This window comes from Crassostrea angulata, chromosome 5 (genome assembly GCF_025612915.1).
Source record: "Crassostrea angulata isolate pt1a10 chromosome 5, ASM2561291v2, whole genome shotgun sequence".
NCBI classification, from domain to species: Eukaryota; Metazoa; Mollusca; class Bivalvia; order Ostreida; family Ostreidae; genus Magallana; species Magallana angulata.
Genome location: NC_069115.1, coordinates 20258518 through 20276086, shown reverse-complemented (window position 1 = coordinate 20276086; position 17569 = coordinate 20258518). Strand labels below are relative to the sequence as shown.

General features: G+C 37.0%; 1 protein-coding gene and 1 pseudogene across 3 annotated transcripts in view; one reads left to right on the top strand and one right to left on the bottom strand.

Moving 5' to 3' along the window:
- LOC128184690 (connector enhancer of kinase suppressor of ras 2-like) overlaps positions 1 to 17569 on the bottom strand; it is a 43187-nt gene that overhangs the window by 19194 nt on the left and 6424 nt on the right. For 2 of the 3 annotated variants that reach the window (XM_052854261.1, XM_052854260.1), the window contains exons 9-12: positions 7549 to 7805; positions 7117 to 7209; positions 6392 to 7083; positions 4547 to 4602 (exon numbers count right to left, since the gene is read on the bottom strand). In XM_052854261.1, the coding sequence (XP_052710221.1) occupies positions 4547 to 4602; positions 6392 to 7083; positions 7117 to 7209; positions 7549 to 7805 (1098 nt within the window). Of the gene's footprint in view, positions 1 to 4546; positions 4603 to 6391; positions 7210 to 7548; positions 7806 to 17569 lie in introns of all 3 variants that reach the window. The other variant, XM_052854259.1, reaches the window with a different exon arrangement.
- Positions 11325 to 17391, top strand: LOC128184695 (putative tyrosinase-like protein tyr-1; annotated as a pseudogene).

Here is a 17569-nt window from a genome sequence, read left to right as displayed (position 1 = left end):
CAGTTCTACGATATGACGACCCGATTTTTTTCCATAGAGTTTAAAGCTTATATATATACATGATAATAAAAGAAGATAATAAAAACAATTCGCTGAAAGTCATGTAATTTGTATGTCTTTACATGTAATACACAAACTAGAAACTTTGAACGTCTTGATAAGAAAAGTACAAAATAGCCAAAATATTTGCATCATCACTGGTAGTGGGCACCAATTAACATAATTACGTAGTATACATCTGCCATGCTTCAGTGTGTTGAGATCATGCACTCTTACGTCTCCAAAATGCCCCCCCCCCCCCCATATTGAGCGTCTTCAAAATATCCAATCGTCATCCACCCCCCAACCCCCCAACCCCAAACCCCTTTTCATATATTTACAATGGAAAGTTATTCGAACAGACCGACCTGATCATCTCTAAACTTTATGATTTTGTGTCAATGTAAATAACAAAAAAAATTTTTTGGTCATAATATCAAATACTATAATACTAGACGAGATAGATTTATGGGGGAAAATCTCAATAAAACTCGCGTGAATTAAACAAAACAATACACGTACAATGTGTTACACTTAATATTTACTTACAGTTGTAAGTCCCTGTCATTCTTCATTATGATATGGTCGTCAACTGACGTACTTATATACATACATTTGTACATACAACTACCCTAGACAGGGAAACAGCTTTTACTTAAGTTAAAAGGAAGTATATATATAATTTCTTTCTTTCTTTTCACTTAAAACATTTGCTGTCATGTGTGTGGAGCACATTAAATGAGACCTAACGGGCAGTTATAGAAAAGTCGCGGAATTTGAATATCTATCACCAGCGTATTGGATTGGGAGATAATGCCCTTTTTCAAACAAAAGAAGGAAAAGTCGGATATCTAACTCTAAAGTTCAAGTTCTTTTAAATTCGTGCAAAATCCTTGCTAACCCGGAAGTGGCCTTGTTTTGCCTCGGTATTGTGAATATCGAGCCACGGCAATTAATGGCTGTATCAAGTTTCCCTTAATATACTGAGATAAGTGTCTTTCACTTCTTTTTTTCCCCAAGTTATTGTCGGTTTTGTTCCTCGTGCATTCTATTTTAGATAATGCATTTTCAAAACGCCAAGTACTAACTTAAAGATAAACTTAATTGTACATGCTTTTAAATTATACTAGTAAGTGTTTTTCCTCACACATACAATGTACAATTGCGTTCAGTCCATCAAAATGAATATAAGTGCATACATATCGTCTACTTGTTCAATAGTATACATGTAAATGCATATGGCCAAGGTGTAAATTTTTAAAAACGCAGGATCAAAAATTAGAAAACGAAAAACAAGAGGCCCATGGGCCACATCGCTCACCTGAACAGCAGTTCCTTGTAAAATTACATTTCGTAGCATATGCTTTTTCTATTTTAAACATTGAACCCCTTTCTGGGGACCCAGTAATGGTCCGAGGTTTTTGGTTGGCTTGAACAACATAAATAGTAACATAGGAATGAAAATGTGTAGCACTGCGGTGGGACCGCACGTACACAACCTGAAAAACTGAACGTAGAAGAGTTCCACTTCATGAGGAATAACTCTCAGACTGTACAGAACATTAGAGTTTACACAATTTGAGGATCCTTGCATAGTAATCTCACAAACTGTAGCATTATAGTTCTCGAGAAGAACTTTTTAAAAACATTTTCAATATATCTTTCTATGTGAAACTTTGAACCCCTTTTGGGGCCACAGTATTAGTCCAGTGCTAAAGTTTTAATTATTTGGAATCTACATTATTTAAGGATGCTTGCATAGTTATCTCACAAGCCGAAGCATTATAGTTCCCTAGAAAAAGATTTTTCAACATTTTCCCTCTATATTTCTATGCTAAACTTTGAACACCTCTTGGGGCCCCAGTATTAGATTGAGGTCACGGCTTTTATAATTTCGAATCTACACTATTTGAGGGTGCTTACGTAGTTATCTGACAAATTGATGCATTGTAGTTCTCGAAAAGAAGATTTTTAAACATTTTCCATATATACCGGTACTTCTACATTTAACTTTAAACCCATCTTGGGTCCCTAGTATTAGTCCAGGGGTCACTATTTTAAAACTGTCGAACCTTCATTATCCAAGGTTGTATGCATGATAGTAATCTCACAAATTGAAGCATTGTAGTTCTCGAGAAGAAGATTTTTTAACCTGTTACCTTTATATTTCTATAATAAACTTTGACCCCATCTTGGGGCCCCATTATTGGTCCGGGGGTCACGATTTTATGAATTAGGAATCTACATAAGCGAAGGATGCATGCATAGATATTCCACTAACTAAAACATTGTAGTTCTTGAGAAGAAAATTTTTAAACTTTTCCTTTGTTTTTTAAAATGTTTAAATTTTGAACCCCTCTTGGTGCCCATCAATTGTCCGGGAGTTACTATAGCATTGAATGATTTATTTTTGACGTCGTCGTGTCAATAACTGCCGTCAGGTGAGCAGACAAATTGAATAATGCGCGTTAGCGCGTTATGATAATTTGTCTGCTCACCTGACGGCAGTTATTGACACGACGACGTCAAAAATATATCATTTAATGCTTATATTTACATTCCCTTACTGAAGAAATCAATTGTTTACTTAAATAAATCGATTTAAAGTGCAGATCACGGAGGGAGTGAATAAGTAACAGCAAGAACAGCTGTTTTGTAAAACCGGTTTAAACTGGTTTTCACATAGACTGTTGAGATGAGATCGACGAGCATGAAAATATAATCCATGATAAATAACTCTTGGAATGTTGCTTTTAACAATAAAGTCAACTTTTTGTTGAATAATTATAAAACATGGTGTTTTGACAACATTCATGAAATGCATTTTTTAACCGATAACATTGAAATCACTGTTTGAGAACTACTTATGTAAATTACTCGTAAATTCATACGCAGTGAATAGGTGTTGCATTTAGAGGCATTTAAACATCACGGAATTTAATGGAAAAACACAGTAGAATGTAAATATAATTTTTTGAATCTACATTATTTAAGGATGTACATGTATGCATAGTAATATCCCAAACAGTTGCACGATGGTCCTTGAGAAGATTTTAAAACATTTTCCTATATATGTTAAAATCTAAACCCCTCCTTGGGCCCCACTTTTGTTCGGGGGTCACGATTTTTACAATCTTCACTATATATACAAGCTTTTGCGTAAATATTAGCATTTCTGGTGCAGTGGTTCTTGAGAAGAAGATTTTTTAAACATTTTCCTATGTATTTCTATGTTAAACTTTGAACCCCGCCTGGGGCCCCAGTTTTGGTCCGAGGGTCACGATTTTTACAATTTAGAATCTTCACTTTGTATACAAGCTTTTGTGTAAATATTGGCATTCCTGGTGCAGTGGTTCTTGAGAAGAAGATTTTTTAAACATTTTCCTATGTATTTCTATGTTAAACTTTGAACCCCGCCTGGGGCCCCAGTTTTGGTCGGAGGGTCACGATTTTTACAATTTAGAATCTTCACTATGTATACAAGCTTTTGTGTAAATATTGGCATTTCTGGTGCAGTGGTTCTTGAGAAGAAGATTTTTTAAACATTTTCCTATGTATTTCTATATATGTTAAACTTTGAACCCCGCCTGGGGCCCCAGTTTTGGTCCGAGGGTCACGATTTTTACAATTTAGAATCTTCACTATATATACAAGCTTTTGTGTAAATATTGGCATTTCTGGTGCAGTGGTTCTTGAGAAGAAGATTTTTTAAACAGTTTCCTATGTATTTCTATGTTAAACTTTGAACCCCGCCTGGGGCCCCAGTTTTGGTCCGAGGGTCACGGTTTTTACAATTTAGAATCTTCACTATATATACAAGCTTTTGTGTAAATATTGGCATTTCTGGTGCAGTGGTTCTTGAGAAGATTTTTAAAGACATGCACCCTATACTCACTGTTTCGCAATTATCTCCCTTTTGAAAAGGGCTGTGCCCTTTATTTTAACAATTTATAATCCCCTTTCCATAAGGATGCTTTGTACCAAATTTGGTTAAATTTGGCCCAGTGGTTTTTGAGAAGAAGTTGAAAATGTGAAAAGTTTACAGACGGACGGACAGACAGACAGACGGACGGACGGACGGACGGACGACGGACAACGGGTGATCAGAAAAGCTCACTTGAACCTTCGGTTCAGGTGAGCTAAAAAACCAAACAACCAGTCATTAATTTACATTTCACATTCAATTTTTCTCGTTTTACAGAATTTTTATTTTTATCGAATGAAATAAAGTATTAATAATAGTCCTTTACTTCATTCATATGTAATCGGTTAAAGTAAAATTCAGTAAACGACAAGATTTTTTTTTTCTAATTACGAATACATTGATCAAATGTGTACGCTTGGCCACAAGTTATATTCATATTCAATGTTTAACACTGATCTATAGACCCGAGATATCAATTCGTTGAATTTTAATTCGTATATATCAAGCTCCTCGCACATGCACTTTTGTATTATCAGTTTTATATATTATCAATCATTGAGATATCATAAACAATGCACCTACCTGATTACATCGCCTTGTTTTGTCGATGCCGAAAAATTCACTTGTTTGTTCCGATTCTGAAAAAAAACACGATACCGAGTGAATTATCTGAAAGACAGTAATATATCCATTTGCTTGCTCATTTCTCAATTTCACTAAATGAGTCAAATGTCTTGTTATTTGTTACGCAGAAATGGAAAAAAAGAAATGGTTTTTAAAGCGCGAATGTAGATTAACATTATTAAAAACTTAAAGCAAGATTTCAACATTATGTGTTTATGAATCAAAGCAAATGAGTTTTAAGCAAGTCTACAGATACATTAGAAATTATGACTCGTTATAGAAATATGAATGACTAATTAAACCGATCACGCTGTCCAGTGGCTCACTTCATTAATTTTAAACCGGTGTCCAGACATTTAATATATATATATACATATGTACACATTCATGTGTCATGGGGTCACCCCCCTTAAAGCAATATGAGCTGTATTTTTTTTTAGAATTTCATTCTGCTGGAAAAACCTGCTAGTACGCTAAGTCTGTATGTAACTTAAACTTTTATGATAAATAAGATTTGAAAAAAAAAATCATCAATTTTTGTCAGAAGAAAGATTACTCTTCTAAGGAATATATAAATAGTAGTTCAATTTTTGTACAGGACGACAATAATTCAATTTTGCTTCAATTAAGGCTTCTTAAAGGCTTTTCCCACAAAACTAAGGCTAACAGAGATTAAAAACCATGATATTTTTTGTCGTTATAGTAAAAAAATAACATTTTCGAAAAAAAAAATTTCGGCATGAAAATTGCAGCTCAAATTGCTTTAACTATCGCAAAATGCAGATGCATAATTCAATAACGCTGCTTAAAAAAACGTTAGAAATTACCACTATAGTACTTTGAAACCAAAGTTATCAATTACATAATTTCAAACCTAGTTATAATCAAAACTTGTAAAAATGCATACCAGTAATCGAATGTTATTTATATTGTATAGTTAATAGTGATTCTTAACAATTAGGTAACAGTATGGAGAATAGAAAATAGCCAGCGTTCTCCGAAAACTCCGGAAAGTTAGTTCGTGAGTAAGGTGTACTAAATGTTTTGAATAAACCGATGGGGTTTGATAGAAATAAATCCAGCTGCATGTATTTCTTGTTTTATACATGTAGATAATCGTTAAATATCACAGCAAAAAAGGTTGACACGCGATTGAATTTTTCCGATTTTTGATTCGCTTTCTAGCTTTGCGATCGCTTACTACAATATAAATGAGAAATGTTTGGAAGGGTGTCCAAATAGTGCAGTGGACAATTCACTCGCTTATCACCGCTACCACCCGAGTTTGATCCCGAAATTAAAAGTGGTTGAATGTGATAGGGTATAGCGGTTGTCCGCTTTGGCACGCGGGTTTTCCCCGGGCACTCTCGCTTCTTCCCACATCAATGACCCCCTCACGCTAACGAAAAATAAATGAGTTGTGAATTAGGTCAATGTTGACTTGGGCTCGAACATGCAGTCTTCCTCTTTATTTTAACACACTTATACCAGTAGTTGCAGAGGCTATAGAGAGCATATAAATGTGCAATATTGCATTAATTGATCCATGAATGCCTGTATTAAAACTCAATTTTGTTAAATAATTTGTAAGCTTCTACAGGGTTAATACCTGATACAGAAAGGTTCGTTAATACTAGATAATTAATAATAATAATTGCAAGTTTTTATATAGCGCTTTTAAATTGCTGATGCATATCTCAAAGCGCTTTTACAATTAGATCTGTTACTATAGCAGGATTAGCTATTAGATAATCCGGTTAATTCTGGTCAGCCCATCACCATCATACAGTATGAACTACATACCCCTCCTTCGGCGAAGGATTCAATTTTTCGAATACTCATCAGTTGGGGTTCGTTCTTTTCTCTAACGAAGGTAGCAACCGAGGACGAGGCGGCGACCATGTTTTTACTGCCTTTTCTCCTATTGACGTACGATGCGTTCAGATTTTGTGGAGCTGTTTTCGGCATAAGCGACACCAGAGTCGGCGGTGACGGAGGTTGTGGCGAAGTCGCAGTGCTAGTATAGTGTGCATCATCCGTGCCAACACTTACCCCCGGCGGCGATCCTATGGGCTGGTCGGGAGACGAGGTCGATATCGTTTCGTGAGCAACATCCTCACTACCACTGTTCTCCGGCTTTTCTTCTTCTTCTTCTTCTTCTTTCCGATGCGTCTCCACAACTTCCGTTTGTGTACCGGAACTAGTTGCCACATCCTCTTCCGGTCCGGAGTGGTCGGTCAGCGTGTCTGTGGATGACGGGGAGGATAGGCACGCTGGCTTCTCCGCCGTCTCTTCCACATTGTCTGTCGTCTTCCGATTTGGATTCTGGAATCTGGACGGCACCTCCAGCAAATCCAGAACCTTCTTCTGATCCAGTAGGTCTTGGAAGGTCCTCTGCTGCTCCTCGGATGCCGATTTCGGCGTCGTCATATCGCCTTTTGGTTCCTGCACTATCGGGACCGGCTTTTTGACGGTGAATTCCAGGGACTGTGGGCCTGGTTTGACGGTGAATTCCAGGGACTGTGGGCCTGGTTTCGCTGACTTGTAGTCTTGTCTCTTCTGCTGGGCGTTGTTAGTCTTTCCCGCGCCATTACCTAGCTTGGCGAGATTACTTTCCTCCCCTGTCAACAAACAAAGAGGTTTATTTACAACGTATTGACTTCGCCATATATGCTGTTACCAGTGGTAAAATGGATCGTGGAGACCAAATCTACGTTTATCATCTTTATGAAATACAAACGACATTTAATAAACGAGTATTTATGACATTATATTTTCGCTACTACTATATGAATGATCTTTTCGCGATCCACGCGAAATTTTCTAAGCCGCGAACAATACGTTGGTCTTCAGTAAATATAACAGTCTCCATTTCTCTGCTACCGACTGTCAAACACAATACAATCTATATATACATGTATATAACAATGACCAATACTAGCTGTCTATTTCTAGCTTACCCATGATTTCCTTTAACTCTGACGCCGGGACGTCCGCCGACGCCACGGTGAAAGATTTGGGTCGCGTGGGCGTTTCCGGGTCGTCAATCCCTAGCAGAGTCCGGCTCAGGGTGGGGGAACCCCCGCTGACGGTGGCCCGCCGCTGTTTCGGGTCGGTGATCACAGGGAGGGTGTACTGGGGGGACTCGGATCCGCTCCTAAATACGTCACTGTCAGTGTCATTGCCGTCCTCCCTGTCGTCGGTCGCTATCTCCTCCCTACGTCAAATCAGAAATCACATTTTATAAATGTATGTATAGTATTCAAACTACAGGGGTATGTATGTTTTCATGATATCCCTTTCAGGAAGTTAATTTAAATCAGTCGTACGCGTACTGATTTAACCCAATACACACAATGCAGATAACGTAAATGTGGGTTATCCAAATACACGTTTATTTAGCGTGTGGTTACTGGGGTATATACATGTGAACATTCAACCATATCTACGTTATGAGTAAACAACAAAAAAACAACTATAATTTCGAACTGTTGTAAGTAACATATATGTATACTTGCCGGATGATATGTAATCTCCTGAACATCACACGTTTATGAAACGAACCACAGTTTAAGAGACAATTATTGATAATGTAGAACTTTCCTTAAAACTAGTTCCGCAAGTTTTCAAGTATGTATTCCAAACACAAACTGAATTCTGTAGTACTATATACTGTATGCAACACTTCCGCTATATTCTTCTATAATAGTTAGGCATTTTTGAAAAGTTTTTTCCGGCCCAGACATGAGGAAATCACGCAAAAATATATTCATATACATGTATCGTGCTGCAATACATCCAAATAAAAATGTACTACATATAAGTATTTTTTTGTAATTATATTGCAACTAATCTTACATGTATTTGCATATTTGATCATTAATATTTTTGAATCCCTGTACACTTGTATGTGGGATAAAGACGACTTCAAATTGAGGATTTTTGGCGTAATAAGAAAACTAGAACTGTCCTAAAGGGACTAATACCCCCGCAAGGCTAATTTCAAATGGGACAAATAATTGAATTGAATAACAAAGGTTTGGAAAACATACAAATAAAAAAAATTCTAGAATTGTAAGAAAAGAATTAGTTAACAAAGAAAAATCAAAATTTTCAGAATTTCACTGTAAATACATATGTATAACAGTAATACATTTACAAATTTATGTATCTGATGATATTTTTTTATTTAATTGGTTTTTTTTAAAACCAACTAAATGACAATAACCCCTCCCTTTCCAGTAAATGGAAATACCGATAGCCAAGCAATGTTCTTCTGTTGATAAAACGTTGAATATCTTTCTAAGAAGAGTCTTGGCAGATGCAATTACTGAGTAGTTGTTTCAAATTTTCCTCACTTTTTCCTATGGTACATTGGAACTCCATATCAGAAAATTGATCCCATAGGACTATGATTTTCTTTGATGAGCTTGTTAAATTTAATAAACTCCCAAAACATTACTATAATTACTTATGTAAAAATATGAAAAAAAGAAAAGAAAATTTAATATTAAAATTGCCAAAACACTACAAACATATCAGTAATTTTGAATTTCATTTACATTAATGCCCTATAGGGTCACTTCATCACTTTACTTGATTGGGGGGGGGGGGGGGGAGATAGCGCAAATGCCTATTCAGTTTAATCGTAAAATACAATTTTGAATTTATTTTTTTCCAATTGAATCTATTCAAATATATTTTAATTCAAGTTTGCAAAAGCACAATTTCTAACTATATTCAGTTTTTAATATATTTATCAAAAGAAAAAAAAATACTGTCTTAAATTTCTGTGGTATTGAACCCATATATAAAAAACCCTAGATGTATAAGGTTAGCTTATGTCGGGTGTCTAACCACACACAACAAAGTAGCGTGTTTAGATAATGTGTCGCTTTGGCCTCGAATTCACGGACTTGTATTATTTTTTTCAAAACGTTCAATTGTTGGGATACAAAATGATATTTTTAATGTATAGTGGGTCACCTCTCCACGTTATTGTTGATTGAAATCGGTTTGTTTTCCTTCAGACCTTATTTAGGCTATGAGAAAAATATGGAGCACAGGCCCTCACCATGAAAGAAAATGCCTTGAAGTTCTAAAAAATGACACTATTTTCAGGTTTTGATACGTATACGCCTGTTTGAGTCAACATATTCCCGGTATTGAACATATTTATAGGTTTAAAATTAATAATATGTTAAATATATATTGTTTTAAATGATATTTTAAGAAATATCAGATTGATTTGATATTTTAATTTTCAGTATCTTGTCCGACCGTGCATGGGCATTTTACACGCCTTATCCACCCATCTTCTTTAAACAACTTCTAAAAATAGTTAACTTCTCTATTTATTTATTAATTATTATATTTATTTCCTTATATTGATAGAAACTTTTGGTTTACATGAAACAGTTTTAAAATAGCCCCAAAATCACCGCCCATTTTTACAGATTATCAATTTTCCCTTAACACATGTTTCACCTAAACCATGGCTCAGATAATGGCCCTCTTGGGACAAGTGAATTCAGCCACACTTGTCTTTGATGTTCTTATTAGCTCCTAAGACTTAAAAAAAATCTGAACTGTTTGTGCCATTTAAAATTTCACAAGGTTTAAAAAAGTTTTCCTGAAAAACAATGTTTCAGAATACATTGCATCGAATTTATCGATTATTTTTAAGAACTAAGTGTTGTCAGCGGGATTGATTTGTGCTTAGGTCCAAACACTGTTTCACTTTCGGATTGCTCGAGTAAGTGCATAGGAGAGTTGATTAAAATCAAATTCCAAAAACAATTATTATTCGTGCTTTTATTTTGTGATTTTTTTTTTGGTAAACTGGTTCGCAACAATTTTCGCGATCGAGCTTTAAAAAACCCAACAAAACCTTCCTCATAAACATTCAGATCCGAATAAACGAAACAGATATTGCTGGTCAAAGAATGTACTTGATTGTTCATTACCCCTGCATGTACAATGTAATTATATAGAGAAAAATCTGGCCCATGCTACCAAATGTGACAAATTCCCTATGCGAACTAAATTATAAATATCCTGTAGTGTCTAAGACATTGAAATCTTGTCCTTCGAAGATTGTTGCCATTAATTCAAACGAATTTAAGTCTTACGTGGTTTTTTTTTTATATTTGTTATTCATTGTCAGTTAAAATGTTTCTGTCAAATTACTTGAAAAAACGCGATTTATTACACATTTAAATTATACATGTACATTTACGCAGCTATTTAGGCGCACATATGAAATATGGTTATATTTTTTCATATCATTGAAATGACGTGAATAATTTCCACAAAACGTGTTCTTCATAGATGTAGGAATGTGCATAATTATTGTAAAATGTAAATTAGGTGGTGAAAAATATGATTTAATCCCCACTAACTATATAAAGAAGGCAGGCTGATGTTAGGATACACATAACGCCAGCCTTTTGCATGTTCAGCAACCATGTAAAAATTACTGTTTGTATTACAGAGAGTATGTTACAATATACATTTTTTTTTCCTTCTTTGGGGCCTCTGTAAATTTTACAAGTCAAAAATTACACAAAGTTCGTAATTTGTTATCGACTTTTGCGATTTTCATAAGCTTTTATAAAGGTTTATATTCAATATGCATTTAGTAAGTTTAGACTTTAGTCTTCCTTGGTTGAACTTAGTCTTTTAGAAGTCGTAAGCTAGTCGCAAGTCCCTTAGGTTCCTCAACCTTGTTAAATCAATATTTGTGTTTGGTATAACTGTCCAAGGCGTTGCTCCCTCTTGCTGATCCTTGCATTCATGATGGGGACATACAACGTTCAGGTAAAGATGTTTTAGAATGTCGGTTACGATTTCGGACGCTTCGCAAAAAATTAATTGCTCAACACACTTCTCGAGAAAAATGCTTTCATTTCATCTAAATTTAAAATCATTCTCAAAAACAATACTAGTATACCAAAATCTTTCTTTTTTTAACCCAATGCGAATTCTTCCATAACTTTCCAACAAACGGCAAAATCCTGTTCTCCCGCAAGTTAAAAATTCTGAATAAAAAACTTCTCCGAATTGCAACGCAATTCATTCCGAAAAGAAAGGAAATAAAATTACTATATAATTGACCATATTTTCTTTGACAATTTTGTAGGCTTACCGTGTTAAAGTGCAAAAAGTTATATCTATAAACCTCTCAACATCAAAACCCATGCATTGAGGTTTTTGCAAATCTATAAACCCTTCTGTAAAGAATTTTAAAAATGCATTTTATGGTCACATATTGTACAATTTAAAAGTTTAAAAGATATGTGAGTATATATTTTGATTATATCATTTACAAATGTCCGGTACTTGCTATCTGCATAACACGATTGATCTATTACTGTATCAATATATGCATGCATATTTGAGTTTAATAATCCAATTAATGAGGAGAGCGTTAATCTAATTACTCTCCAGCTGCGCGCTCTCCTAGTCTTCCTGATTACGTGTGGAGTACGGGCCGCCATCCGTCCTATCGAACTCCCAGACAGCCTGTCCAAGTGTTTCCAGACCTTCTCCAAAAAACACTTCTTTAGGAACGGAACCGCGGAACAGCTGTCGCTGACGTGTTTACAACGCTATATGTGGTCAGGCGAGTCCTTCGATCAGCATTTGTACTCATTCATTCATTTATTCATTCGTTCACTCATTCATTCATTCATTCATTCATCCATTCACTATTTCATTTAATCATTCATTTGGATCTCATCACTATTTGACAACGGTACATACAGAGATTAAAATAGGAAATTAATGTTGTCTTATAAATATAACAAGCGAGGGAAGAGATGATATTTTTAAGCAGTCTTTTAAAGAACTTGTGTGAATAAGAAGGGGCAAACGCCTACTGTTCAGATCGTAAAATATAGTTTTCAAAGGAAAAGTATTCTAATCGTGCAAATATAATATATTTCGGTAATAACATTTGGTGTTCAAAAAAAGAAACAAGGCTAATATTTAGACTGCAAAGGAACATTAATTTTGTAAACGATAAAAGTAGATACTTGTACATGAAATGCATTGAAATGTTGACATATGATTCTAAAAATTGTAGACGTGGGCATCGTATGCAAAAACATGACCAAGCCGGAGTTGGATTACATCGACAGTTTGTTGTCGAAATTTCTAAGAAACAGGGAAAAGCGTCAAGCGCAGAGGCGACTGAGGCGAGAGTACCGGTCTCTGACGCCGCAGGAAAGGAACGCTTATCATCAGGCTGTAAGGGCGCTCAAAGACAGACCCGCGGTAAGTATACAGGCATCATTGTTCTGTTAGCGTGCTCAAAGTAAGACTTATAAGTATATCAACATGCAGAGAGACCGCTCAAATCCAGACTCGTGGTAAGTATCATCAGTCAGTAAGTGCTCCTAGATCCAGACAAGCAGTAAGTATCATCATGCCATGAAAACGCTCAATTTAAATCCAGACCCGACGTAAGTATCGTTACGCCGTAAGTGCGCTCAAATCCAGATCGACCCGCAGTATTCTGCAATGTCTATAAGGCCGTAAGCGCGCCCAGACCAAGACCCACAGTACATGTCAGTATCATCAGGGCCATGAACGCGCTCAGATCCAGACCAGCAATAAGTTATTATCAGGCCGCAAGGGCGCTCCAATCCAGACATTATGTCTGGATTGGAGCGCCCTTGCGGCCTGATTGCGTGGACCCTGAGGTCCACGCAGAAAATATATAAGCGAGGTTAAACCGGATGCTATGGGAAAAATTCAGCCTGCGCATGAGCTAGCCTGGTTCCAGCTCAGGGAACCAGGCTAGCACACGTTTATCTGAATCGGGATCGGGATTCCGTGCCATATGCACACATAAGTTCAAAGGCGCTGCAATTGTAAAGTTGTCGGTAAACAGTACAGAAACAAAGTATTCCTTTTAAAGAAATGATTGGCGTGTGATATGAACTATCAGTATTATGAAATAAGTTAATGTTATGCCGAAATTACAACATGCATCAATAAGCATAATTTGCAATGTTTTGATGTATTCCGAATACACATGTAACTTAACTTTACTTTTATAGTAGACGAGGCTAGAGAACTTCCCGATTAATTTTTTTTAAGCATTTAAGTATGATAATTATGTCACTGTGTAAAAGTTTAAATCTCAAGAAAAATGCATCAAAATATGAAATTTTTAATTTACACAAAGTTGTCACTGCATAGTTAACAAAGTAGTGCGAATCGTAATGTGTGCGCAAATAGTAGAATTCACCGAATGCCTGATACTATACATGCAAACTTCATTCATAGATAGATCATAATTATTTTAGAAGTATTAATCCTTTAAATTCTGAGAAAAAAAGTCAGGGCTATACATACATACGTAATACAACGTACATATTTAGTGGTTAAAAGCAGAGGGCTAGAGTCGGTGGAATCTCAGATAATCTTAAGGCTTTCACGTTTTCGTTGGAAACACATGCAAATGGTCCACGTATTGTAGTCCTTTTTTAAAGGACAGCAACTTGTAATAACTTATTGCTGGTCTGGATCTGAGCAAGCAGTAAGTTTCATCAAAGCGTAAGCGGCCTCAAATCAAGATTGCAGTCAGTAGAATAAGACAGTGAAGGCGCGCAAAACTGCAGTTACTGTAGGAAATATCAGCCCCTGTGGATGCTCTCATAGAGCCCCGCGTTAACATAATCAAACCATCAAGGCTTTCAAACATTCATAGTTTGTGACTTTTTATGGTCAGACGACACGTTCCTCAATTTTAGATAACTTTTTCCAGCAATTTGTTAATGGTTTACTACTACTTTGACAAGCTTTCTTGTAAAAAAGATCCGCCGGGGCGGGGCGGGGCTTTGAACTCACGACCTCTAAAACCTATACGCTTTTGGCAGTGAGCAGCCACGGTTGTAACCACTCGACCATCTAGACATATAAACAAATCCAATTAAATTTTGATCATTTATAAAGTAGTTATAAAATTAACATTTTTCATTGGAACTCTTTATTACGAGGAGATACAAAAAAGATTTTTGAGGAACGTGTCGTCTGACCTTAAACAAACATACACATGATACAAAAGTATGAGTTTTTTTGTACACGTTTAGACAAATATTCCCCCGAAATCAGTTACCGAATTTCAATCATTACATTCGTCGTATTTCTGTATTTTTCAAGCCCCGTAACTACGATACCATAGCGAGATACCACCAGGCTAATGTTGGACAGTCGGCACACGGGGGACCGGCCTTCCTGCCCTGGCATCGGATTTATCTTCTTATGTGAGTACATGCATGTAATAGCTACAATATGGCTCAAACTGCACACAGTGCTCGATTTATTTATATTACATCGATTAAGAGATACCGGTAATATTTCAAAGATTAAAAAACAAGATATCTGGGAGCCAATGCTCACTAGTGATACCCCCGCTCTGATATGAATATTAAAAATAAGAAAAGTCGACATTAAACAGGAAGTTGGCATCCGATTGGTACAAAAATAACTCCCACCATATGGCATGCCTAAACAAATAGTGTGTTAAAATTTTAAGCATCTGCGATAAATAGCTGCTGAGAAATCTTTGACGAAAATTTGTTTGAAAATGTTTTGGCTAAAATAAACAAAGTCACCATTTAACAGAAAGTTACTGAGAAATCTTTGACGAAAATTTGTGTAACGGACAGACAGACAGAAGAAAGGACGGACAGACAGACAGACACACAAGGGAAAAACAGTATACCTCCTTCTCCTTCGGAGCGGGAGTATAAATATAACATGTATATACTGATAACACCTTAAAGTGTCATTATATAACTTTTATTTAAAAAGATAACTTTTTAAAAAGTTAAAATACGATGTATAGCAGATCGACATTTCTTGTTAAATTAAATTGTTTTAAACCCGTACATCGAAAAATTTAACGCTTTTTATGTCTCTTGGCATTTAGTCCTTAATTAAAAAAAAAATGCTGCATATTTAGATCATCAAAAAATAATTCCCTAAAAACACGTTTTTGCACTCTGTAGATATGAGGAAGCACTTATCGAGGCTAGTAACGGCCAGATCCAGGCCCTCCCCTACATAGACTTCCGGTTAGACTCCCGCCTCTCTAACCCCACCAGTTCTGTCCTGTGGACCCCTGATTTCCTAGGGACCGGAAACGGACGCGTAAACAACGGACCCTTTGCTAACTGGATTGTGGACGGCTCGGCGCTCATAAGGAATGTGGGCGGCAGGTCTTTGTTGATGACGGACGCCCAAACAAGCCGGCTGTTCCAGATACGAAACGTGCGCCGTTTTGGTCAAGATTGCGAGTCTCTCCACAACGGTGCGCACGTGTTTGTCGGGGGAATGATGTCGGAGCTACAGAGGGCGTCCTTTGATCCCACCTTCTTCATGTATCACTGCTTCATAGACTACCTCTGGTGGCGGTATCAGTGTCCGCCCGGAAACAACTGTATCAGCGAAAGGTTCGTGTACCCCGGAACGCCCTCCGATGGCCCCATGCACCAAATGAGTTCATGGATAATTTATCGTTCAATGGTCGAGTTCGAAATAGAGAAGGTTATGAACAGCGCTGGCTTAATATTTTTACGTATGCAAGTTCGCCAGTAGAATGTACCAATGCATGTACCTCGCTGTCAAGAGCCGGGGCACTCGATTGTACCACGACTTCGTGTAGGTCTGCCAGTACTGGTGGAAACACTGGGGGAACTGGGGGCGGGGGAAATGGAGGCGGGGGAAATGGCGGCGGGGGAAATGGGGGAACTGATTACTATGATTACTATTACGATTCCCAGCCAATCACTGGAAGGAAAAAAAGAAGTACAGACCAAAACCAACAGCCATCACCCTTCACAATGCCTTCAACCGTGAACAAGAATTACTTCTTGGCTTATCCTGTTCAGAACCTGTATAGAATGAATTGTGTTAGCGATACCAGCAAATGGGCGTTCATTCCAATAAAAGTCATCAATGTCCGTGCGCATTCGGACCTCTACAATTCGTACCCAGTGAAAAATGGGAAAGTCGTTGTGTCCACATCAAATGACATTTACGACCAGTTACCGGAAATCCAGAAAATCGACAGACTCACGAGTCCCGGCAACCAGACCCATTTCAATCCTTGCAAGACCGACGACTCGGGGGCGTTCCGGATATCAGTCACTTCCTACGGTTTAAACTACTACGGTACCCATGAGGATTACGTTATAATTGACAACCGGGCCCCTCTGTATTCCGCCTTGACCTACATTGGCGTGAGACGGCCAACCAGAAACAAGTCCACCAAGGTGTACCTGACCTCTTTCGACAACTGCGGTCGGACCTGCACTGCCGAGTGCTTGGTTCCGGGTTCGAAACCTCCGCGCTACGTCACCTGCTCGGGCGCCATTGAAATCGATCGTAAAGGACCGAAGGGTTACGGGGCGACGTACGACGACGCGGTTTTGATGTACTATAACTTTAAGAAGCCCGGTGGCTGCCCAGTATCAAATGAAGCGTCAGTACCAGTTGTTTTCTACTGCAGAAAGGCCAATAATTGGATGTATACTCCCAATGCATATAAACAATAAGCACATGCAGCATTGGAGATAATTTATAAGCTACAATGTCACTTACTAAACTATAGGAAAGCCAACACCCTATTTCTATGCATAACTGACAACTTAACAAAAATGTAAAACGTCAAATAAGTACCAGAAAGTACACACTGTATATAGAATTACAAAAGTAGTTGCATTTTATTTCCAATTTAGATTTTTTGTTTGTTTAATTTACGTCAATAAATAATAATTGTGACTACGGTATACTAAGTATTTTTATTACATGTAACTTGTGAATCAAACACTTGAATTCCTTAACTTTATCCTATACGACATTGTTTTCATTCGTTAAGTGGGCGTAAATGCTAATAGTTTCAAAAAATATCACATACATGTATGAACAACAATCCTTCCCCCCCCCCCCCCCCCCCGAGTTTTGTTT